Source organism: Crocuta crocuta, unplaced genomic scaffold (genome assembly GCF_008692635.1).
Source record: "Crocuta crocuta isolate KB4526 unplaced genomic scaffold, BGI_CrCroc_1.0 scaffold149, whole genome shotgun sequence".
NCBI lineage: Eukaryota > Metazoa > Chordata > Mammalia > Carnivora > Hyaenidae > Crocuta > Crocuta crocuta.
In genome coordinates, this window is record NW_027551561.1 from 2,248,501 (window position 1) to 2,274,039 (window position 25,539).

The window sequence follows — 25,539 nt, forward strand, 5'->3', positions numbered from 1 at the left end:
GTCCCCGGCCTCTCCCCTCCCCCCCCCCCCCCATTGATTCTTTAGGAAAGGATTAAAACCTGTTTACAGCATCTTTTGTTTTCAATTTTGAGATGCTAAGTAGATTTCATCCAGGCTACTCTGCTTTCTAGAATTTTAGGGGATTGTTTAAAATATATGCTAACTTTTCTCAAGATGAATAAAATCATCCTTTGTTATGTTTAAATATGTGCATGCCAAATGAAGGACATTTTACTTCCCCAGCAGCCTCATAATATGAATGAATCATAAATGGGCATGACACCTCCCCCACTTCTGTGTAGACTAATTCTCTAGTGGAGTTCCTTTTCATTCCTTTATTTCTAAACTGCATCTCTTTAGAATTAGGGAGAGTTACATTAAAAAAATTTTTTTAAGAGAGTGAACAAGCAGGGAAGAGGGGCAGAGGGGGAGTGAGAGAATCTTAAGCTCAGAGCCAGACTTGGACTCTGTCGCATGACCCCTGGGATCATGACCTGAACCAGACTCTCAACTGACTGAGCCACCCAGGTGCCTCCTAACTGCTGAGGTTTAATTCATTACGTTAAGTTCTCTGGCTTTTATCTTAGGCCTTTTAGTTCTCCCTTTGGTCCTTAATCTACCTATTCTTCCGATGTATTTATTTGCTGGCACAGATCTGGGTTTTTTTTATTTTTATTCACTTGGGTCCTTTTATTCACTTTGCATTGGGTCCCCCCTCCCCCATGCAAACATCAGGTTTTTCTTTGCTGCTGTACTTCCTCCTTTATTAGCCCAGAAGATACAAATATTTTTTCTGCATATGGCGCAAAAGCCATTCATGTTCGGTACAGGGGTCGCCCCCGCTCAGGGGTATTAACTGTGATAATCATAAGATGGGAACATTCCTAAAATTCAAACTGTTGACATACTCCTGATAAGTTCGCCTCTTTATCATCAAAGGATAAAATGCTTTTCACAGCAGCTGGGAAAATGCTACAGGGTGTTTTCTCTTCTTGCTGTTCTCTTCTAGTGCAAATGGCTTTCCATGATGGGAAGTCTTCTCTGTTGTATTTATCCTTGTTTTTAGGTTTTTAGTTATTTGTGAAGTGTCTGTGAGGCAACAGTCATATGATAAAAGAATATTCAAGGTAAGGGAAGGTGGCATTTTATTGGAATGTACAGGTCTTGCATTGTCACGTATGTTTTACAGTATATTTTCGTTTTTTGGTAGATGTATTATTTTTTGATAGAATATTATTTAGCAAAAGAAATACAGGGGCATCTCTGTGGCTCAGTTGGTTAAGCGTCCAACTTCAGCTCAGGTCATGATCTCACGGTTGACAGGTTTCAGCCCAGTGTTGGGCTCTCTGCTGCCAGCAGGGAGCCTGTTTCATTTTCCCACTTCTTTCTCTGCCCCTTCCCTAACTGTTGCGCATGCTTGCGTGTTCTTTCTCTTTTTAAAAAATAAACACACATGAAAAAAAGGTTTATCTCAGCAAGTAAAGACTTCTCTATTGATCAGTTCAGATGTATGCATATAAAATGTATTTTGGTAGGTCCCAAACTAATAGTTTCAAACAACCAGGCTTGAGAACTAATAATTACTCTAGAGGGATTATTTTACTGAGATGATTTTTAGAATTACACTAATGTGAATTTACAGAGCGAGTTTTACAGTTTATAGAGGTACCTTGATTTTTTTTCCCCCTCATCTTCCCCCCTCCGCATTATACTTCTGAGTCATCCCTAAGATAACTTTGCATTCTTTCCGTGTGACATAGTGATTTGGGAAACTTGCCTTCATGCAAGCCAGCAGGAGCAGTGGAGGGGCAGAGGGGTGGGGGAGGAGAGGGAATATTAAGCAGGTTCCATGCCCAGCACAGATTCCGGGCTCAATCTTAGAACCCTTAGATCATGACGTGAGCCAAAAACAAGAGTCAGACCCTTAATCAGTTGAGCCACCCAGGTGCTCCTTTCCTTCCCTTTTAAGGCTGAATAATTTATTGTCTGTATTTATTACATTTTGCTTATCCATTCATCCACTGATGGACATGTGGGTTGTTTCCATGTTTTAGCTACTGTGAATAATGCTGCTGTGAACATGGGTGTATAAATGTTTTCAGACCCTGCTTTCTTTTTTTTTTTTTATAGTACTATGCTATATTTATTGAAAAAAATCCATGTATAAGTGGATCTGTGCCATTCAAGGATCCNATTCAGACCCTGCTTTCAATTCTTTTTGGTATATTTCCAGAAGAATTGTTGGGTTACATGGTAATTGTATTTAACAAAAATTTTTGTGGAATGAAATATTTTACTATTTTACATAGCAACTGTACCATTTTATTTTATTTTATTATTTTTTAATGTTTTATTTATTTTTGAGAGACAGCATGAGAAGGAGAGGGTCAGAGAGAGGGAGACACAGAATATGAAAGAGGCTCTGAGCTAGCTGTCAGCACAGAGCCTGACGTGGGGCCCAAACCCACAAACCGTGAGATCATGACCTAAGCCAAAGTTGGACGGTTAACCGACTGAGCCACTCAGGCGCCCCAACAACTGTAACATTTTATATGCCCACCAACAGTACGTGGTCTTAATAGCCTCGTCAGCACTTCTTTCATGCTTTTTTGGTGGTAGCCATCCTTAGTCTTAATTAATTAATTTATTAAATTTTTTCTTATGTTTTAATTTTATTTTGCGAGAGACAGAATGCGTGGGGGAGGGGCAGAGACAGAGGGAGACACAGAATCCGAAGCAGGCTCTAGGCTCTGAGCTGTCAGCACAGAGCCTGACGCGGTGCTTGAACCCACAGACCGTGAGATCATGACTTGAGCTGAAGTCGGATTCTCAGCCGACTAAGCCACTCAGGCGCCCCAGTCTTATTTTTTAAAAGCTTTTATTTAAATTCATTACCATACAGCCTAATGTTAGTTTTTGGTGTACAATATAGTGATTTTGAGAGTTCTATACATGACTTGGTGCTCATCACAAGTGCACTCCTTCAGTCGCCATCACCTATTTAACCTGTCCCCCCCACCTCCTTTCTGATAATCATCAGTTTTGTAAAAAAATTATTTAAATGTTTATTCTTTTTAGGCAGTGGGGGAGGGGTAGAGGCGAACAGGGGATCTGAAGCAGGCTCTGCTGACAACACAGACCTGATGCGGGGCTAGAACTCAAGAACCACAAGATCATGACCCTGGACCAAAGTCGGACGTTTAATCGATTGAGCCACCCAGGTGCCCCAAGTTTGTTTTCTATAGTTCAGAAGTTGAGAGTCTGTTTCTTGGTTTGACTCTTCTTTTTTTCCTGTATTCTTCTGTTTCTTAAATTCCATATGAGTGAAATTATATGGTATTTGTCTTCCTCTGACTTCTTTCATTTAGCATAACTACTCTCTATCTAGCTCCATGCATGTCATCGGAAATGGCCAAGATTTCATTCTTTTTTATGACTAATATCCACCCCCCCACATCTTTATCCATTCATCAGTTGATGGATACTTGGGCTGTTTCCATAATTTGGCTAGTAGATAATGCTGCTGTAAATATAGGGGTGCATGTGTCCCTTTGAGTTTGTATTTTTTGTATTCTTTGGGTAGAAACCTAGTAGTGTGATTGTCTTTTAAAGGAAAGAGCTAGGATTTTTCTTGCATTGTCTTCTAAATGAGCCCTAGGAGCTCTTGACTGGGAAAAGTGTCATTTTTTTTAACCCTCTGTTATAGATTGCATTGATGGGTTTATTTCCCACCCACCCCCGTTTTTTAATACCAACCAGTAACTTTAACATATAAAACACAGGTATAATCCTACTCATTCTGTTGTCTTCTCTTGATAATAACTCGTGGAGGAATCGGTAAGGCTTCTAGACCAGGTTCTCATAATATCCCTAAATGCTTTGACTCTCGTATTATGAAATGGTGTTGGTTCTCGTTTAGATATTTCGTGTACAGGACTCAAGATCAGATCCCTGTAGGCGCTTGGGTGGTTCAGTCAGTTAAGCATCCGACTTCGGCTCAGGTCATGATCTCGTGGTTCGTGAGTTCAAGCCCCACATTGGGCTCTGTGCTGACAGCTCAGAGCCTGGAGCCTGCTTCAGATTCTGTGTCTCCCTCTCTCTCTGCCCCTCCCCTACTTATGCTCTGTCCCTGTCTCTCAAAAATATGAATAAAAAAAATGTTAAAAAAAATCAGATCTCTGTAGATACCATAGTCTTGTTAATTGGGAATATTATTTGAATGTATAGGCACTTTACTAAAGTGTGATAACATAGGACACTCTTCTAAATTCCCTTTTATATATTTAAAGAACAGACCTCAGATCTTCAGGTTGATGATACCTTGGGTCCAGGGAACCTCTTTAGGGACAGATATAACTAATTTTTCTACCAAATAATACTGCTGAGTGAGGACTACTATATAAAGGGAATCCTTAGGGGTGCCTGGGTGGCTCAGTCAGTTGGACATTCGACTTTGGCTCAGATCATGATCTCACAGTCCTCAGTCTGTGGGTTCAGACCCCACGTTGGGCTCTGGGCTGACAGCTCAGAGTCTGGAGCCTGCTTTGGATTCTGTATGCCCTCTGTCTCTGCCTCTCCCCTGCTTGTGCTGTCTCTCTCTCTCTCTCTCTCTCAAAAATTAATAAACATTAAAAAAAAAAAAAAGGAATCCTTAAAGATTTCATTTACCTCCGACCTATCAGTCCGGCTCCACAGAGCATATTTCTTTTTATTTAATATAGCTTGTCTTAACATCCTTATTCTTTCATCACGTGTTTGTGTTCCTTTTGTGGCATTTAGATACTATGCTTTTCTGGAAATACACAGATAAAGACACATTTCATGCTCTTTTAGGAAGGTACTTTTTTAAAATTTATTCTTCTCAAGTGTTTATTTTTGAGAGAGCATGAGCAGGGAAGGTGCAGAGAAAGAGCTGGGGGGACAGCAGATCCTAAGTGGGTTCTGCACTGACAGGACAGCCCGATGTGAGGCTTAAACTCATGAACCGTGATGTCATGGCCTGAGCTGAAGTTGAAGTTGGATGCTCAACCAACGGAGCCACCCAGGCACCCTACGAAAGTAATTCTTTTAAATTATTGATTGATTGGAAGGTTCTATTTGATGGGGAAAAAACACTGATCTTCAGTACAGAGAAGTGTGAACATGGATTGGGAAGCACAGGAAGGCTTTATAGAATAAGATGTTTGAGTTTGATTCAGAATGATGAATAATTTCCTAGGCAAAGAAGAAGGGTCATGTGCCAACTGATTGACCTTTACATAAAGCAAACCCAGAACCTTGAGTGACCACAGAACCTTTTTAAGGCAGTGCCTGATGCTATGGCCTTTTCTCTTCGTGAGGTGATTACTTTCAATGTTCTTGGACTTAAGAATTTCTTTTTATATCAGCTTTTTACTTGGAAAATTAGTTGAATGTGATGGTTGAGAGATGAGGCACTTAAGTTAAATTGTCTGGGTTTGAATTCTGGTTCTAATACTAGCTATGTGACTTGAGGCAAGTTATTCAGCCTCATGTTTTTGTTGTTGTGTTTTGTCTTTTAATGTCAGGATTATGTTTTGTAACCACTGGCAAATATTTTTTCCATGTTGGGAGTAATTATGGTTATGACCCTGTATGCCTCAGTACAAGGTACATTAATTTTGTCAGCTAGTACAGTGCCTGCTCATTTTCCCATGACGCTGAACAGTTTGCTTCTATTCTGACCCTGGATCTCATTAGGAACTGTAGAATTAGGCTTTGTGGTAATTTGTAGTCTGTCTAATAGGTGGAAACATGCCCCCTTGTAGATTTGTACTTTGTCTTTATAAGATTACAGGGCTGTTGAATCTCAACAGAGACTTGCTTTACCAACTGTTAGGAACAGTCTTGGGAGAATCATGTTTACTGAGATGTTGCTGTAGAAATAACTGGTGGCACGGAAGTTATTTGTTCTAGGCATTGGCATTAAACTTTTTGGAGATAATGTTCTGGAGGGTTAACTTAGTGGAAAAGGATGTGCTTTTTAAGCAAGAAGAAACCAAATTTTAATGTATTAAGCTTGTGTCTCTTGTCATTGCAACCATTTATTGCATCTTAACAAAAGCAGAGGATCCTGTTGTCATACTTAAATTTAAAAAAAGACCAAGAGATCCCCATCCAGATGAATTCAAATAAATACTCAAATCTTAAGTAATATGAAATGAAAGCACAGCTCTAGTGTCAGATTGCCTGGGTTTGTAATCTACTGACTTTGTGATTTTGATCAAGTTTAACATCCCTATTCTTTAGTTTCCTTATAAAATGGGGATGATACTGCTACCTACTTCAAAGGTTTTTTGAGATTAAATGCATTAATACATGCAAAGCATTGGAACAGTGCCTGGCATGAGATGTTTTATTTGTGATTGAGTTTGTTGAATGAAGATATTTATACAAATACTTCAAAGAGGAAAACCAAGAACTAAAGCTAAATTAAAGTTAGGGTGAAAAATAGGGAACTCCTTTTGGCAGGATAGTCCTTAACAATACAGGCAAGCTGCTTTAATGTAATGGATGTCTAATTAGGCTATTAATACACAGTGAAGGAAGGGGAAATGACCTGGAACCAAACAGGTTTTTTTTTTTTTAACTTTATTATTATTATTACTAATTTTGAGAGAAAGAGGGCACAAGTGATCCAAGTGGGCGGAGAAAGAGAGAAGCAGGACTCGAGTTCACCCAAAGTGGGACTCGAACTCACAAACTGTGAGATCATGACCTTAGCTGAAGTCAGATGCTTTAACCGACTAAGCCACCCAGGTGCCCCCAAACAGGCATTTATTAGTATGTTTGATTAAGGTACCCTTTCTGTTGCTGGTATTATAAATTTCAGAGTTTCTATAACTGATGATTTTCAGTCAGCTACCTAGTGTCCCCAAGCTACTGGAAGTCTCCCATATTTTATTGCCCAGAGTTTATGTACCAAACCGCCTCTGCATCCACATGTAGTCTTTGACAGTGACTCTCTATTCATTCGTTGGTAGGTTATCATACCTGCTGCAAACAGATTTGACAGCCGCCCCCGCCCCCCATCCCAGAAATGCTTAGATCACATTGACAAAATAGTTACTGCAAAGAAGATTTTGTGAAATACTAGTTAAGTAAAGCATTTTATGTGAATAATAATTATGCTAATCCTGCTGATGGTGGTTTTGAAGGTGTGGCCGGTTTTGGATAAATCAGAGCTTTCACATAAAATTTTGGGGTACTTATAGTTAGGATCATGTGTCTGTTGCTAGTGTTAAAAGGGGGAGTATGACACCAAGGTTTTCATGAGCGTTTCATTATAGTCTTAATTTGTGCAAATTGGTACAAAGCACTGGTTGTATAGAACACCTAGAGGTAGTAGGAAGTGCTTTCCTTTTCTGACTCATGCTACTACTCTCCCTTAATGTACCACCTTCAGGAATGGAGAGATTCTTGAAGATGAAGGGCTAAGAGGGAATAGTTGGGATCTTTTGAAGGTAAATAACTTCTGCAACTCCATTACAAAAAGACAAACCAATTAAAAGATTGGCAAAGCATCCGAATATTTTCCAAAGAAGGTAAACATGGCCACGAAGTACATGAAAAGATGCTCAACATCATTAGCCATTAAAGAAATCCAAATTATGACATACACAACTTTATACATACTGAGGTGACTTTTTTAAAAAGGGAACTAACAAATATTGGTGAGAGTATGGAGAAATTAGACTTCTGTATTGCCAGTAGGAATGTAAAATAGTGCAGCCCTGTGAGAAAGTTCGGCAGTTCCTTCCTCGAAAAGTTACTATGATGACCCTACAGTTCCACTCCTAGGTATATAGGCAAGAGACCTGAAAGCACACTTGTGTAAATGTTCATAGCTTTATTCATGGTAGCCAAAAAGTGAAAGCTCAACTCACCTGTTCATTAACTGATAAATGTATAAATAGAATGTGGTATATCCAGATACTAAGTGAAGTATATTGTTAGGTGCTGCATTCTGGGTGAACCCTGAGACATGCTAAGTGAAAAAAACAAGTTACAAAAGACAGCATATTACAAGCATATTTGGAGATAGTTTCATACTACTGCAATAAAGTGAACATTCCAATGAAGCAAACATTCTAATAAAGCAAGTTAAATGAATTTTTTGGTTTGCTAATGCATATAAAAGTTATTTTCCCAATATACTGTAGTCCTTAACTATGCAATAGGGTTATGTCTAAAAAAGTTACACACCTTAGTTAAAAATACTTTATTGCTCAAAAATGCTAACTGTCCGAACTTTCAGTGAGTCATCTTTTTGCTGGTGGAATGTCTTTCCTCGATGTTGATGCCTGCTGACTGATCAGGTGGTTTGCTGAAGGTAGAGATGGTTGTGGCAGTGTCTTAAAAAAAAACAAACAAACAAAAAAAAAACAACAGTGAGGTTTTCTGCACTGATTGACTTCCTTTCAGGAGCATAGGGTGCTGTTTGATAAGATTTTACTCATGGTACGATTACTTTAAAAATTGGAAGTCAAAATCAAGCCTGTTAAACCCTGCAAATGCTTTATCAACTAAGTCTTTAGTACTATTCTGAATGCTTTAATGTCATTTCAGCACTTTTTAATTAGAACATTTTTTTCTTAAATTTACATTCAAGTTAGTTAGCATATAATACAATAATCATTTCAGGAGTTGAACCCAGTGGTTCATCCCCTTCATAAACACCCAGTGCTCATCCCAACAAATGTCCTCCTTAATGCCCCTTGCCCATTTAGCCCATCCTCTATCCACAACCCCTCCAGCAATTGTTTGTTCTCTATATTTTAAGAGTCTGTTATGTTTTGTCCCTCTCCCTTATGTTACTTTTGCTTCCCGTTCCTTATATTCATCTGTTTTGTATCTTAAATTCCACATACGAATGAAAGTCCTGTTTGTTTTTCTCTGACTAATTTTGCTTAGCATAATATACTCTAGTTCCATCTATGTTGTTGCAAATGGCAAGATTTTATTCCTTTTGATTTCTGAGTAATACTCCATTGTATATAAATCCTTCTTTATCCATTCATCTGTTGATGGTTGTTTGGGCTCTTTCCATACTTTGGCTATAATTTTTTGAGGCACCTCCATACTGTTCTCCAGAGTGGCTGCACCAGTTTGCATTCCCACTAGCAGTGTAAAAGGGTGCCTTTTTCTCCCCATACTCTCAAACATCTTTTGTCTGAGTTGTTAATTAGTAGCCATTTTGACAGTTGTAAGGTGGTATCTCATTGTGCTTTTGATTTGTATTTCCCTGATGATGAGTGATGTTGAGCATGTTTTCATGTGTCTATTAGCCATCTGGATGTTTTCTGTGGAAAAAGTGTCTATTTGTCTTTTGCCCATTTCTTCACTGAATTATTTGTTTTTTGGGTGTAGAGTTTGGTAAGTTCTTTATAGATTCTGGATTGATTTCAGCAGTCTTAACCAGGAGTAAATTCCATCTCAAAAAACCATTTTCTGGGGTGCGTGTGTGGCTCAGTCGATTGAGTGTCCATCTTTGGCTCAGGTCATGGTATTTCAGTTCGTGTGTTTGAGCCCCATGGCAGGCTTGCATCAGATCCTCTGTCCACCTGTCTCCCTACCCCTCCTCCACTCACACTCTTTCAAAGATAAATGAACATTAAAAAAATTAAGTTTTCTTTGCTCCATTCATAAGAAGCAACCTAACTCCTTTATAATGGTTAGTTTTATCAGGAGATTGCAGCAACTGAGTCAACCTTCTGGCCCACTTTGTTATTTTATTATTTTAGTTTATTTTGAGAGAGTGAGCACACATGTGAGGGAGGGGCAGACAGAGAGGGAGAGAGAATCCCAAACAGGCTCTGTACTGGGGCTTGATCTCCCGAACTGTGAGACCTGCAAGAGAAATGAAGAGTTGGGCCTTCAACTGACTGAAGCCATCCAGGAGCCCCTGTTACTTTTATTGGCTCTTACATTTACATACAATGTTACATTAATTGAAGGTTTATAACAGTGATTCAGCAACTGTGTGCATTATACTATGCTCACTCACAAGTGTAGCTATCTCTGTCACTATACAACATTATCACACCACCACTGACTGTATACCTTTCATCCCTTTGACTTATTCCATAACTGGAAACCCATACCTCCCACTCTCCTTCATTTTGTCCACTCCCCTACTTCCCTTTCCTCTGGCAACCACCAGTTCTCTGTATTTATGGGTCTGTTCCTGCTTTTTTGTTTGTTCATTTATTTTGTTCTTTAGATTTCATGTATAGGTGAAATCATAATGGTATTTGTCTTTCTCTGTCTTAATTTTACATGGCATAATATCCTCTATGTCCATCCATATAACAAGATCTCAATAACAAGGTCTCATTTTTATGGCTGAGTAGTATTCTATGCGATGAATGTATACAACACCACATCTTTATCCATTCATCTATTGATGGACACTTAGATTGATTTCATATCTTAGTTATTGTAAATAAGTACTGTGCTAAACAGAGATGCATGTATTTTTTCAAATTAGTGTTTTTATTTTCTTCGAGTTAAATACTCAGTAGTGAATTACTGGATCATATGGTATTTCTATTTATAGGTTTTTGAGGAATCTCCAAACTGTTTTCTACAGTGGCTACACCAATTTACATTCCTACCAGTAGTGCATTAGGGTTCCTTTCTGTCCACATGCTCACCAACACTTGTTATTTTTTGTCATCTTGACAATAGCCATTCTGACAGGTGATATCTCATTTTGGTTTTGATTAAGTCCAGTTGTTTTTTTGTTTGTTTATTTAAGTAATGTCCACCCAACATGAGGCTTGAACTCATGTCCCTAAGATCAAGAGTGGCATGTTTGTACTGACTAAGCCAGTCAGGCACCCCTGAAATGTATTTCTTTTCTTGTTTTTTTTCCCCCTGAAATGTATTTCTTAAATAATAACAGTGAAAGTTGAAATTATTCCTTGATCCTTGGGATGCAGAAGTGATGTTGTGTTAGCAGGCACGTGAAAACTTTAATCTTGTCCATCTCCATCAGAGCTCTAGGGTGACCAGGTCCGTTGTCATTGAGCAGTAATATATTGAAAGGAATTTTTTTTTCCTGAGCAGTTGGTCTCAACAGTAGGCTAAAAATTGTGAACTATGTTATAAACTAATGTGCTATCATCAGGTTTTCTTCCCTTTTACAATATAGGCAGAGTAGATTTATCATAATTTTTTGGAAGATTATATTTTTAAGTAATCTCTACAAACAATGAGGGGCTTGAACTCACAGCCCTGAAATCAAGAATTGCATGCTGTACTGTGTCAGCCAGCTGCCCATATTTAGCATACTACTTAAGGGCTGAGGACTTCAGAATAGTCAGTGAGCATTGGCTTCAGCTTAACATCACCAGCTGCCTTAGCTCCTACCTAACAAGAGAGCACCCTATCCTTTGAAATTTTGAAATCAGGCATTGACTTCTCTTGAGCTGTGTAAATCTTAAACGGCATCTAATAATACAAGGCTGTTTTACCTATACTGACAGTCTGTTGTTTAGTGTAGCCATCTTCATTAATCAGGTTAGCTAGATCTTCTGGGTAACCTGTTGTAGCTTCCCTGTCAGCAGTTGGTGTTTCACCTTGTATGGAGAGGACTTTCATCCCTTAAACCTCATGAACCAACCTCTGGCCTGACTTTTCTTTTGTAGCTTCCTCCCCTCTCTCAGCCTTCATACAACAGAAGAAAGTTAGGGCCTTGTTTGGATCAGGTTTTGGCTTAAGGGAATGTTGTGGCTGGTTTGATCTTCTGTACAGACCACTAAAACTTCTCTATATCAGGGATAAAAGGCTGTTTTGCTTTCTTACTGTTCATGTGTTAACCAGAGTAGTGCTTTTCATTTCCTTCGAGAACTTTTCCTTTGTATTCACAGTTTAGCAAATTGATTGGCATAAGAGGCCTCAGCTTTCAGAATACCTTCCTTAACCTTCCTTACTAAACTTAATCACTGCTAGCTTTTGATTTACAGTGAGAGATATGTGACTCTTCCTTTCACTTGAACATTTAGGGATCATTGTAGGTTATTAATTACCTAATTTCAATCGTGTAGTGTCTCAGAACAGGGAGGCTTGAGAAGAAGAGGGAGAGATGGTGGAATGTGGGGTATTGGTACATGGTACTGAATAAATAGGTTGATGAGACAGAACACATTATTAAATTGCCATCTTATTTGGGTGTGGTTTGTGGTTCCCTAAAACAATTGTGATAATAACATCAAAAATCACTGATTATAGATCACCATAACAAATATAATAATGAAAAAGTTTGAAATATTACGAGAATTATTGAAATGTGACACAAACATGGAATGAACGGATGCTTGTTGTTGGAAATGTGCTAACGACTGGGTCAGTACAAGCTTGCTGGAAACCTTCAGTTTGAAAAAAAAAATACAGTTCTGTGAAGTACAGTAAAATAAAGTATGCCTGCATAATATGGATGCATTTATGTGGAATGGCCAGAATGGTAAATCCATAGAGATGGAAAGTAGATTGGTGGTTACCTAGGATTGAGAGAGTTGATATATGGAGAGTGACTGCTAATGGTTGTGGAGTGTTTCTTTTTCAAGTGATGAAAATAGCCTAAAACTGATTGTGGTCATGGTTGCAAAACTTTGTAAAGATACTAAAAACCACGACATTGTACATTTTAAATAAGTGAATCATATAGGTAAAGAGCAATAAAGCTGTTGTTTAATAAAACTGGATAACTGCTGTTTCTGTAGTTGTACCATAGTCTTTTGTGCATTGTTTTGTGGCTTTCTACATGAAAGGAATAATACATGTAATTGAATTTGGGATTGTAAAATATCATTGAGTCCTTTAAATATATATCCAAGGCCCTTGGGTGGCTCAGTTGGTTGAACTTTGGACTCTTGATTTTGGCTCAGGTTGTGATCAAGCCCAGGGATGGGCTCCATGCTGAGCCTTGATCCTGCTTGGGATTCTTTCTCTCCCCCCACCCTTCCCTGTTCACGTTCTCCCTCTCAAAAAAATTTTCATTAAAAATGTTTTGTATAGGGGCGCCTGGGTGGCTTAGTCCGTTAAGCGTCCGACTTTCGCTTAGGTCATGATCTCACGGTTCGTGAGTTCGAGCCCCACATCGGGCTCTGTGCTGACTGCCAGCTCAGAGCCTGGAGCCTGTTTCAGTCTGTGACTCCCTCTCTCTCTGACCCTCCCCTGCTCACGCTGCCTCTCTCCCTCTCTCCTAGAAATAAATTTAAAAAAACATTTAAAAAAATGTTTTGTATATATTTTCCTCTTCTTACTGTTAAAATACTGTTGAAATGTTGAAAAAATTTAAAGTGTAGAAAGTGAAGGAAATATAAATTATCTGGAATACTACTCAGACCTATCATTCTTAAGTTTTTGGTGGTATTAGATATTTTTGTGTAGAGTTTTTCCCATGTATGTTGTTGCAAAGTTCTACAGTTTAAAACAATTAATGGTCTTTTGGGTGTAGCTAGATTAATTTTTAAATTGCTTTGTTGGGGCTGATTTGGAAAAGCTAATTACTGGTTCACTTCTGAGGAATGTTTAATTTGTTTTTTGAAAATAAACTAGTATGGAAGAGATCTTGAAATTACCCTCTGACTCCACTGGCCCTGAATTTAGCCTTTTTTCCATGACTAGTTAAAAAATGTTTTGGGGCACTTGGCTGTCTTAGTCCTTAGACCATGTGACTCTTGATCTCAAGGTAGTGAGTTCAAGCCCCGTGTTGGGCGTGGAGCCTACTGAATTTATAAAAAAGCATGTTTCAAATGAATGCTTTCAGTCTTCCACAAATAATGGTCTTATTACTGTACTCCCTACTATTTAATGCCTCAGAATTAAAAATCTTTACTATATGTGATAAAATATGCCCCCTTTACACGTACAGTTGGCTCTTGAACAACATGGGCTTGGACGGGGGCAAGTCTGCTTGTGGAGTTTTTTCAGTAAGTACTGTGAATGTATTTTCTCTTATGAAATTTTTTTTTAATGTTTTTTTTATTTCTTGAGAGAGAGGGAGAGAGAGAGAGAGAGAAACAGCGTGAGCAGGGGAGGGTCAGAGAGAGGGAGACACAGAATCCGAAACAGGCTCCAGGCTCTGAGCTGTCAGCACAGAGCCCAACATGGGGCTCAAACCCACGAACTGTAAGATCATGACCTGAGCTGAAGTCAGACGCTTAGCTGACTGAACCACCTAGGCACCCCTTTATAGCCTTTTCTCTAGCTTACTTTGTTGTAGAATACAGTGTATAATAGATACAGCATACAAAAATACATGTTCATTATCAGAAGGCTTCTGGTCAGCAGCCAGCTGTTAGTAAAGTTTTTAGGGAGTCAAAAGGTATACTTGGATTTCCGACTGTTATTGGTGCCCTCTCATGTTATTTAAGGGTTTAAATTGTACGGTTTCGTGTTTTGATAAATGTGTTCAGTTGTGTAACCACCACAGTAGAGCAATTTTATTACTCCCCGAATTTCCTTTGCACACAAGACCCTGTCACTTCACTCCCATATCTTGTTGTAACCACTTATTTGCTGTCTTTATAGTTTTGCATTCTGTAACTTTTTTGGTCTGGCTGTTTACAGCTAGAATGATTTTGTAATTCATCCATGTTGTTAACTTTTTTTTTTTAAGTTTATTTTTGCGAGGCGTTTGGGAGAAGGAAGCGCCTGTGCCCACATGTGTGTGAGCAAGGAATGGGCAGAGAGGGAGAGAGAACACCAAGCAGGCTTCCTGTGATTTCAAGAACTCTGAGGTCATGACTTGAGCTGGCCCAGGTGCCCCTACATGTTGTTACTTGTATCCATAGTTTATTTTTTATTCTTGAGTAGTATTCCGTTGCATACTTAGATTTTTGGGTTGTTTTCACCTCAGTTTTTTGAATAAAGTTGCTGTGAACATTTGTGTAAAGGTCTTTGTGAAGATATGTTTTAATTTCTTTTGGGAAATCTCTAGTAGTGGAATTACTGAGTCTTAGGGTGTTCTAACTGTATAAGAACTACCAAACTGTTTGCAAAGACCTTACCATCTTCATGTTTCTATTAATTTTCTGGTACCCCCCAAGGGATAATTTTTAAAACTTCTTTTCCTGGGATTGCACATAATTTATTAAGCAGTGTTTCGTAAAGTTACCATCTGTATCATACCTTAAAATATGCTTATGCTTAGAGTGTTAATATATGCCAAGGGTACTTGTTAAAATGCAGATCCTTGGGGCTTAGGACCAAAGATTCTGAATCAGTCAAGTTTGGAGAGCCACATGTGATGTGGCATTTAGTCTTTTCTTTTTTTTTTCTTTTTAATGTTTTATTTATTTCTGACAGAGAGAGAGAAACAGCGTGAGCAGGGGAGGGTCAGAGAGAGAGAGAGAGAGAGAGAGAGAGAGAGAGAGCTACAGAATCTGAAACACGCTCCAGGCTCTGAGCTGGCTGTCAGCACAGAGCCCGATGTGGGGCTTGAACCCACGAACCGAGAGATCATGACCTGAGCCGAAGTTGGACGCTTAACTGACTGAGCCACCCAGTCGCCCCAGCATAGTCTTTTCTTAAAAGCATAGTTTTTGTAAATATATTAAGTTAGTATTTATTGAACTGATTTTGGTTCTTCCTTTGCATTCCTCTGTACTGTGTTGCCTGTATTTTTCTTTAAACTTGGGGATCACCTAAGGTTTATCTGGGCCCCTTTCTTAGCCCGCCACCTAGTGGTAACATATAGGAATCATCAAAAGTTTTGCTATGAGTGCATAGGAGGTGGACAATGTCTTTCTAAAGGTGGAGGATGGAAACATCCAAAGAAAAGTTTGGTTTGTATTTGTGATTAGCCAAATGTTCAAATGCGTGTTTGCTATATGAATGAATATTCTTTCTTCCCATGACTTTTTTTGAAATATAATTTATTTGTAAGAAAAAATACTTTAGAGCCTGTAAATTAAGAAGAAAATTTTTTTAATGTTTATTTTAATTTTGAGAGTGCGTGCGTGCATGCATGCAAGCAGGGGAAGGGCAGAGAGAGGGAGACACAGAAGCCGAAGCAGGCTCCAGGTTCTGAGTTGTCAGCACAGAGCCCGATATGGGGCTTGAACCCACGAGCTGTGAGATCACCACCTGAGCTGAAGTTGAATGCTTAACCGACTGAACCACCCAGGTGCCTGAACCACCCAGGTGCCGCTGCAGCCTATAAATATTTAATCTTTGTCTTAAACTGCCAGCTCAATTTTTTTTTACTAGGAAATCGTCAGATGTGCTTTCCTAGTTCCCTTAATGTGACAAATGCTTCCAAATCATACTGAGTTAGGTAATACATGAAGTTTTGATTCCGTAGAATTATAGATCCTCTTCTTCTAGGCTGAGTTTACCTTCTTTTACATGATTTTCAGGTTTAATGATTGTATTTATTTTTGTTAAAATTCTTACCTTTTTACTAGCTTGACAGAAAAAAAGACCTATTGCGAAGGGATTTTGTATCAACAAAACTTACTTTGTAAGGTCTGATTTTACTTTTCCCTTATAGAAATGGTGGAATCGATGAAGAAAGTAGCAGGGATGGATGTGGAGTTAACAGTTGAAGAAAGAAACCTCCTATCTGTTGCATATAAAAATGTGATCGGAGCCAGAAGAGCTTCCTGGAGAATAATCAGCAGCATTGAACAGAAAGAAGAAAACAAAGGAGGAGAAGACAAACTAAAAATGATTCGGGAATATCGGCAAATGGTGAGATTATCATAGGCTTCTTTAAAGAAAGATGCTTCATGTTTTGGATATTTTATTTTAAATATTTTTATTTATTTCTGGGAGAGAGAGAGAGCGTGAGCAGGGGAGGGTCAGAGAGAGAGGGAGACACAGACTCTGAAATAGGTTCCAGGCTCCGAGCTGGCAGTTAGCACAGAGCCCGACGCGGGGCTTGAACCCACGAACCGCGAGATCATGACCCATGTGAAAGTCGGACGCTTAACCGACTAAGCCACCCAGGCGCCCTGGATATTTTATTTTAGAGTTCAGGGCACCTGGGTGGCTCAGTTGGTTAGGCATCCGACTTCATGCTCAAGTCATGATCTCACAGATTGTGAGTTCGAGCCCCGTGTCAGGCTCTGTGTTGACAGCTCAGAGTCTGGAGCCTGCTTCAGATTCTGTCTCTGTTTCTCTCTGCCCCTCCCCTGCTTGTGCTCTGTCTCTCAAAAATGAACATTAAAAAATTTAAGAAAACTTTATTAAGTAGTCCCTAACCCACTGTGGGGCTTGAACTCATGACCCTGAACTCATGCTCTTCTGATTGAGCCAGTCACGCGTCCCAGGTTTTGATCATTTTATTTTATTATTATTTTTAAAGAAATATTTAAAGTTTATCTAGAGAGAGAGAATCCCAAGCAGGCTCTGCATTTATAATGCAAACCCTGATATGGGACCTGAACTCATGAATGGTGAGATCATGACCTGAGCCAAAAATCAAGAGTCGAACACTTAACTGACTGAGCCACCCAGGTGCCCCTGAACATTTTAGATCACAGTGTAGTACACGTGTTGTATACATGTGTAATATGTTTTATACTTTAATGGAATTGCATATTTTACTTAACCCAGATTAGAGATTGTAGGTCCTACAGGGTTTCAGGACAGAGGTGAAGAACTTTTCTCTGGAAGCTACAGAAAGTGTTCACTTTTGAGTACCATACAAATAGAGAACTAATTTAATCTTGTTTTTGTTGTAGTTAATTGCAGAATGCTTCATTGAGTGACTTGAAGGTGCCATTCAGGACTTTTTTTTTTTTTTTAAAGATAGAGACAGCATGAGCAGGGGAGGGTCAGAGAGACAGGGAGACACAGAATTCACAGACAGGCTCCAGGCTCTAAGCTAGCTGTCAGCACAGAGCCCAATGGGGGGTTTGAACCCACAAACAGATCATGACCTGAGCTGAAGTCGGATGCTCACCCGACTGAGCCACCTAGGTGCCCCATTCAGGACAATTTAACAAGTATTTGTGTGTCTCTTATGTGCCACACAATTTACTAGGTGCTCTAGGTGTAAAGATGAGACAGATCTAGGTTACTTTGTGTATGGAGGCTCAGTCTAGTCATATTTTCTTTATAATAGAGGAGAAAATGTTAAGGGCATTGGACATTATTTTTTGAAGTTATTGTTTCAGGTATTATATGTGTATATAAATGGAATTTTTGTTACTGTGAGTTTTGGTCAAAAAAGTACTGTAGCCAAAAGGAAACAACCCACAAAACTAATAGGCAACCAACGGAAAGGGAAAAGATAGTTGCAAATGACATATCAGATAAAGGGTTAATATCCAGAATCTATAAGGAACTCACCAAACTACACACCCGAAAAACAAACAACCCAGTGAAGAAATGGGCAGAAGATATGAACAGACACTTCTCCAAAGAGGACATCCAGATGGCCAACAGACACACGAAACGATGCTCAGCGTCCCTCCTCATCAGGGAAATACAAATCAAAACCACACTGAGATACCACCTCACGCCAGTCAGAGTGGCTAAAATGAGCAAATCAGAGAACTCTAGATGCTGGCGAGGATGTGGAGAAACGGGCACCCTCCTACACTGTTGGTGGGAATGTAAACTGGTACAGCCCCTCTGTACCAGTGTGGAGGTTCCTAAGGAAACTAACAATAGAACTCCCCTATGACCCAGCAGTAGCACTGCTAGGAATTTACCCAAGGGATACAGAAATGCTGATGCATAGGAGCACATGTACCCCAATGTTCATAGCAGCACTCTCCACAATAGCTAAAACATGGAAAAAGCCTGTGTCCATCAACGGACGAATGGATCAAGAAGATGTGGTTTATCTGTACCATGGAATACTACATGGCAGTGAGAAACAATGAAATCTGGCCATGTGTAGCAACATGGATGGACTTTGAGGGTGTTATGCTGAGCGAAATAAGTCAGGCAGAGAAGGACAAATATATGTTTGCACGTTTAGGAGGAACTTAACTGAGGAAGGGGGGAAATGGTGGGGGAAGGGGAGAGAGGCAAACCATGAGAGACTCTTGAATGCTGACAAAAACTGAGGACTGATGGATGGGGTGGGGAGGGGGGATAGGCATGGAGGAGGGCACTTGTGGGGATGAGCACTGGGTGTTATGTGGAAACTAATTTGACAATAAACTATTTGTAAAAAAAAAAAAAAAAAGTACCATAGCCATTGATCTAGGTCAGTGGTTTTCAACCAGAGGTGATTTTGCTGCTCAGAGGGCATTTCGCAGTTTCTGGACATTTTTAGCTGTCACAACTTGGAGGGTTCTATTGGCATCCACTGGGTAGAGACAGGGATGCTGCTTGCTGAATATCCTGTGCATAGGACAGCCCCCCACAACAAAGAATTATATAGTCCAAAATGTCAGTTAAGGCTACTGCTGAGAAAGTGATCCTTGTGGAAGAGAAAAGCATATAAACACATTCTGAGTACAGTGAGGGAAATTTTAGGAACACTCAAAAAGTAGCATGGGGAGTGAATTGGTAGGGAGAGGGAAAATTTATTATCTCCAGCTTTGTTGGACACTGTTCTTGAGTGGGGAAATATTTATTAATACACGTAATTGTGCACAATAGGGTATTTATTTAAATCACCCTGTAAAGAATAGGTATTATTCTGCTTTATTGATGGCAAAACTAAGGTTCTGAGTAATTTAAGAGGTAGCAAGCTGGTATCATTGTGCCCATTGATGTCAAATATATTGGTACAAAAATATGGATTGTCAGTAGAAAAGTTTGGTGTCCTGGATGATGAAAGGAGAAAGTGAAAAATGCTGAAGTGAGAGAATTCTGTGCTAAATTGTGGGAGTTGGGCTAAGTGGGAAGACAGCAGGAAGCAAAGAGAGGTACTGATAAATGGGGGATGATGAAAGATTCAAGAGGCTGAAGGTCTTAAATAAAAGGAATACAGGAAGTAAAGAAGGAAGTTACAGTGCAGTAGTGAAATACAATTTAAGACTTCTTAGATAAAGCAGCACAGAGATATTGACAAATAGCGTCATGGAGTCGAGATCAAGGAACTGTTGAAAGGAACATGGGTGATAATCCCTTGGTGTGATCCCAGCAATTGGAGAGGAAGCCTGTGAATGTGGTTGAAAGGCCTGTAGAGATCCACTGACAGGTACTGACAAATTAGATCACAGAGGATGAGCTTCCAAAGAAGAGCTCTTTGGAGTAATAGCCAGTCATTTGAGTTAGTGGGGAGCTAAGAGAATTCAGAAATTATTTCTCTTAGACTCACTGCTGCTTGAAAAGCCACAAGGGAGGTAGTTTATTCAGGAAAGAGCTAGTTTAATTTAGGATGTGGATGACATTACAGGAGGAGAGAGAGGAGGAGAATTCTTTACAATGAAAACGTGGTTCCAGAGGGCATAAGAAGAACTTGGAAGGGTTCACCAGTGTCCCCATGAATTAACAGAAAATAGCAGGATATATGTATCTATGTTCAGTGGGGATGTGCATCTTTGGTATGATAAATTGAGATGAGTGGCAATATTTACTTTAGTATACAGATTGTTGGTGCTGTAATTTGACTGTGAATCTCTGCCACTAAAGTGATTGGCTATTGAGCACACTAAAGGTTAGGAATGTGAGCACTGGGGGCCAACTGCCTGGGTTTGAATTTTTATTCCATCCCTTATAAACCATGACCTTAGGCTTTATAGCCTGCGTATGTTTGCATCCTAGCTTTGTCTCTATTTTAAAGTTTGTTTTAGAGAGAGTCAGTACAAGTGGGGGAAGGGCAGAGAGAGAGAGAGGGAGACCCAAATCTCAAGCAGGCTGCAGGCTCCGAGCTGTCAGTGCAGAGCTGGATATAGGTCTGAGACCCATGAACTGCATGATCATGACCTGAGCTGAAGTTAGATGCTCAATAGACTAAGCCCCCCAGGTGCCCCAAGATTTTAACTTTTATGTAATATCTACACCCAACCTGGGGCTTTAACTTAGAACCCTGAGATTGAGAGTGCCATGCTCCATGGACAGCTAGGTGCTCCTGTGTGTGTGTGTGTGTGTGTGTGTGTTTTCCCTTTTCTTTTAAACACTTAACAGCATATAGCAAGAAAGAGGGTGATTTCTATAACTTGGAGACAAATTTCCTCTGCTTTTTAAAAATTTTTTTTTATTTTTAAGTTTATTTTGTGACACAGATAGCATGTGTGGGAGTGGGGCAGACAGGCAGGGAATCCCAAGCAGGATCTGCACTGTGGCACAGAGCCTGATGTGGGGCTTGAACTCAGGAACCAAGAGATCATGACCCGAGCTGAAACAGAGTTGCTTAACTGACTGAGCCACCCAGGTGCCTTGCTTGTTTTTTTTTTTTTTCTTCTTTCATTTAAATCAAAGAGGGGAAGAAGGTTTGGGGAAAGATGTATATTCTGTCTACTATGGCTGTCTTCCTTAAAACCAGAGGGAGAATGTGTCATAATTTATATAATTTCTTAGACTTAAACAATTTTTGACTTTTTTTTCCAGGTTGAGACTGAGCTAAAATTAATCTGTTGTGACATTCTGGATGTACTGGACAAACACCTCATTCCAGCAGCTAACACTGGCGAGTCCAAGGTTTTCTATTATAAAATGTAGGTTCTATACTAGAAGGGAAAATGTCAGATTAAATGTTAGCTCTCTTAGAATTAACTTTTTTTATGTAGGTGTTCAATTTTTATTTAATAATAGTTGTTTAATGTTAGAAGGTTAGTTACATGGGAAGAATGATTTTCAAAACTTAATTTTTTGAGTAATCATTAGCAAATTCACTGTTAATAAACAGTTGTTGCATTTAAGATGGTCAGACTGCTATGAAAGCACTAGGTTTTATTTTACCTAAATAAATTTGTTTTTGTGTGGAATTAGCCTCCAGCTGTTTAGCAATGCATTATTACATAGTTCAATTTTAACATTTTATGTAGAAGTTTCATTTCATGATAAACAAACTGTCATGCCACTTTTTTGGAACCACTTTTCATGTTTAATTGTAGTCACTGATAAATTTGTTGGTGGTTGTTTTTTTTTGTTGTTGTTTTTTTGTGTTTTTTTTTTTTTTTTGAGACTTTTCAGTTGATTTCCCTAGGGTTTTACTTCTGTTTGATAATACAAACTGAGGGGGAAAACTAAATAGGCAAGTCAGTCTTTCCTGAAAGGGACTTCGTGAAGTTACTGAAGTATACTGTTACTTATTAATATATTTTTGTCACATACTTCATTTTATAGAACATAGAAAAATTGTTAACAGTTTACTTTATTTAAAATGCATTTTTCCTAATTCTGTTTGTTTTGTTTTGTTTTAGGAAAGGGGACTACCACAGGTATCTGGCTGAATTCGCCACAGGAAATGACAGGAAGGAGGCTGCGGAGAACAGCCTAGTGGCTTATAAGGCTGCTAGTGATATTGCAATGACAGAACTTCCACCAACGCATCCTATTCGCTTAGGTCTTGCTCTCAATTTCTCCGTATTCTACTATGAAATCCTTAATTCCCCTGACCGTGCCTGCAGGTAAGTCATGGAAGAGAAAGAAAAGCTCTCCCTCTGTAAGTGGAAAAGTTACAAAGGACAGTTACTTCTCTTTGGCTTCCTGGGACTGCCTTTGTAGCCTTGGCTATGTAATAAAGACTTCTTTTGACTCTTAATGAAATTGCTTTGGATGACTTAGGACAGACCTTAGTTTGTTAGGATAGCAGTTTGGATGTTGATGGGGAAGATTTTTGTTGGTAGGTTGAAAAGAATTTTTAACTTGTTTAGTGATAGAGTGGAATGAGAGGAATTGTAATGTAATTATTTCAGTGTTTTTATATTAGCTTTTGGTCCTTGTAGGCATGTTTTAAAATATAGTTATGCTCTTAGTTGTACATATTTCATATTTTCTATTTTAATATGAATAGTTCTCCATCCTTGTATGTTAATTTGCGCATTTATATTTGATTGTTCCCAATTTTTTCCCCTAAATTTATTTATTTTGAGAGAGACTGAGTGGGGGAGGAGCAGTGATGGGGAGAGAGAGAATCCTTAGCAGGCTCCATAGTGTGAGTGTTGGTGGAGCCTGATGTGGGGCTTAAACTCATGAACTGTAAGATCATTATCTGAGCTGAAACTAAGAGTTGATGCTCAACCAGCTGAGCCACCCAGGCACCCCACATTTGTTGGAAGATAGAAATTTAAAGGATATCTTCATGTACATAGCTTTTTACTTGTAAACGTTATTACAAAATATAACAGGAAGTTTATCATTGTAACCTTATTTTGGTGTGTATAATTGGATTGCATTAAGTACGCCCACAATATGGTGTAACTGTCACTACTATTTCCAAAACTTCGTCACCTAAAACAAACTCTAACCACTGATTCTCCATATCCCCCCACTACTGCCCCTTGACAATGTCTGCTTTCTGTCTTTGTGAATTTGCCTATTTTAGGTACCTCATTATTTGTTGTTTGTAACTTAGGGTATTCTTGAGTATGTAGGAATGAGATATTCCATGAAAGGAGAGATTTTTCTGATGTGAGGTGGATTCGTTTAAATGCAGGTCATTATTCATCTAAAAACATTCTAAATGCCTAGTTGAATTTGCCCAAACAAATACAGGTTTTAATGAAGAAGTCCCAACTGTCTGTTCAGCTAATAGTATTGCTTGGGTCTTTCATTGTCATTCTCTAGTTTAGCCTGTCCCACATATCACTATGATTTAAGTCTTTTCCATGCCTTTACCCTTACGTGTTTGCTTTAGTCTTAAGTGTGCGTTCATGGTCTTTTCCTACCCTTGAAGATGAGTTCACATTTGTCTTCCCAACCCCATTTGCTCATCCTCTAGGGTTTTCGAAGCACTTTCTCCAGAATAGCATTCTTCTTTTGTAGTGGTTTATGTGTCAGCCCTGTATTCGTAGATGTTTTAAGTTCATTGTGGACTGAGATTATCTCTTTCCTCTCTTCTGTTTCTCCACCAGTGTCCTGCTTTTATTGGTACACATTATATACCATGCTCAGTAAATGTTGATTTTGTTTCTTTTAAATTGCAGCAAATGGTTTATCACATTTCTGTGGGTTCTATACTACTGCCTTTTTTTTTTTTTTTTTTTTTTTGCTTCTGTTAACATTAAATTCTGTGAGATACTGTCAGTAAGTGAGCTTTTGACTAGAACTTGATAATACCTTTATGTTGTATATATTTAGGCTGTGGTTTAGGATAGAATTTGGTCTGTGTATTCTGTTTACTGATAGGCTTGTTAAGCATAGTAAGCAGCAGTGCTCAAAGGCCACGTGGTTGGCTTGGATGGTAGAGAAGGTGATTTGGTCCCTCGGCGTCCAGAGTTTAGCCCCACATTGAGAAGAGAGTAGGTTTTAAAAAATAGTGCTCCAAAAATTTTACTACCTCCAAATTTGTTAGATTACAAAATTAAATAGAAAGTTAATTTTTATCAGTTATACTTGCTTTTCCCTTTATTTCAGTATTTAAACCCAGGTTTCTCAGTCACTATTATATACTGTGGGATAACTGAAGAAAAAGATTGGTTTCTAATTCTGTTTTTGGGCTTATTTTTGTAATACATTTATGTAAATACTTTTAGGTTGGCAAAAGCAGCTTTTGATGATGCAATTGCAGAACTGGATACGCTGAGTGAAGAAAGCTATAAGGACTCTACACTTATCATGCAGTTGTTACGTGATAATCTGACACTATGGACTTCAGACATGCAGGGTGATGGTAAGGAAACTTGGAAGTTAAGTGTGTCTTTTTGAGTTGTTGGGTCTTTTTGCTCTTAGAAATTTCTTGGCATTTCTTCACATTAAGCTGCAGTTTAGACTCACAGCCTGTTCTCCCAAACTACCAAATTTTAATTCTTGCCTTTCCAGCAAATGATTTCAAAGTACAGTTTTCCAATTTGGGCTGTATGATGATAATGTAAAAGACTTATTTGGAAAAGGGGATCTTTTTTTATATTCAAAGATTTAAAAGTTTTGCCCTTATCTAATAATGTTCCCTAATTTCTCTCACTGTTACGGAAGATGGAGGGAGGAAGCAGTTCATTTTCTCTTCCTCAGATTCAGTTTTAGGGATTGAAGATTAATTGTATTTGAATGTCCTGATCACTGCTTTGGCCGACTAGTATCCCCAGGTTAAAACTAGATGGTGTCAGTATGTATTTATGAAGCGTCTTCTCTGTGTGGAAATCTTTTATCTAAAGAAGATTTTATATAGCAAATGGAACATCCTGTCCTGTTCTTAGTCCTTATTTAAGATGTCTGGTTTATTCTCTGTTTGTTTTAATTTTCAGTTGTAAATAGTATTTTGCAAAATTTAATCTTGTGATTGGGGCAGGGGGATAATATTCTAAATGCCCAAATTTGTAATGTTGATTTTAAAGGAGGTTTCATTCTGTTTATTCCAAAGAATCAATTTTATCCATGATAGATCACTGAAGAGTTGGGGAGAAGAGGGCACAGGGTGCAAAAACTAGTGTGGCATAACCATTTAATTAATTTTACAGTTGGTGGTGGTGGTATGGAAAGTAGAAACAAAAAGTTTGTCAG

At 38.8% G+C, this 25,539-nt stretch overlaps 1 protein-coding gene across 1 annotated transcript in view; it reads left to right on the forward strand.

Moving 5' to 3' along the window:
• Positions 1-25,539, forward strand: part of YWHAE (tyrosine 3-monooxygenase/tryptophan 5-monooxygenase activation protein epsilon) — a 55,146-nt gene that overhangs the window by 24,826 nt on the left and 4,781 nt on the right. The window contains exons 2-5 of the mRNA XM_077749598.1: positions 16,520-16,719; positions 21,487-21,593; positions 22,302-22,508; positions 24,576-24,712. Coding sequence (XP_077605724.1) covers positions 16,520-16,719; positions 21,487-21,593; positions 22,302-22,508; positions 24,576-24,712 — 651 coding nt within the window. The remainder of the gene's footprint in view (positions 1-16,519; positions 16,720-21,486; positions 21,594-22,301; positions 22,509-24,575; positions 24,713-25,539) is intronic.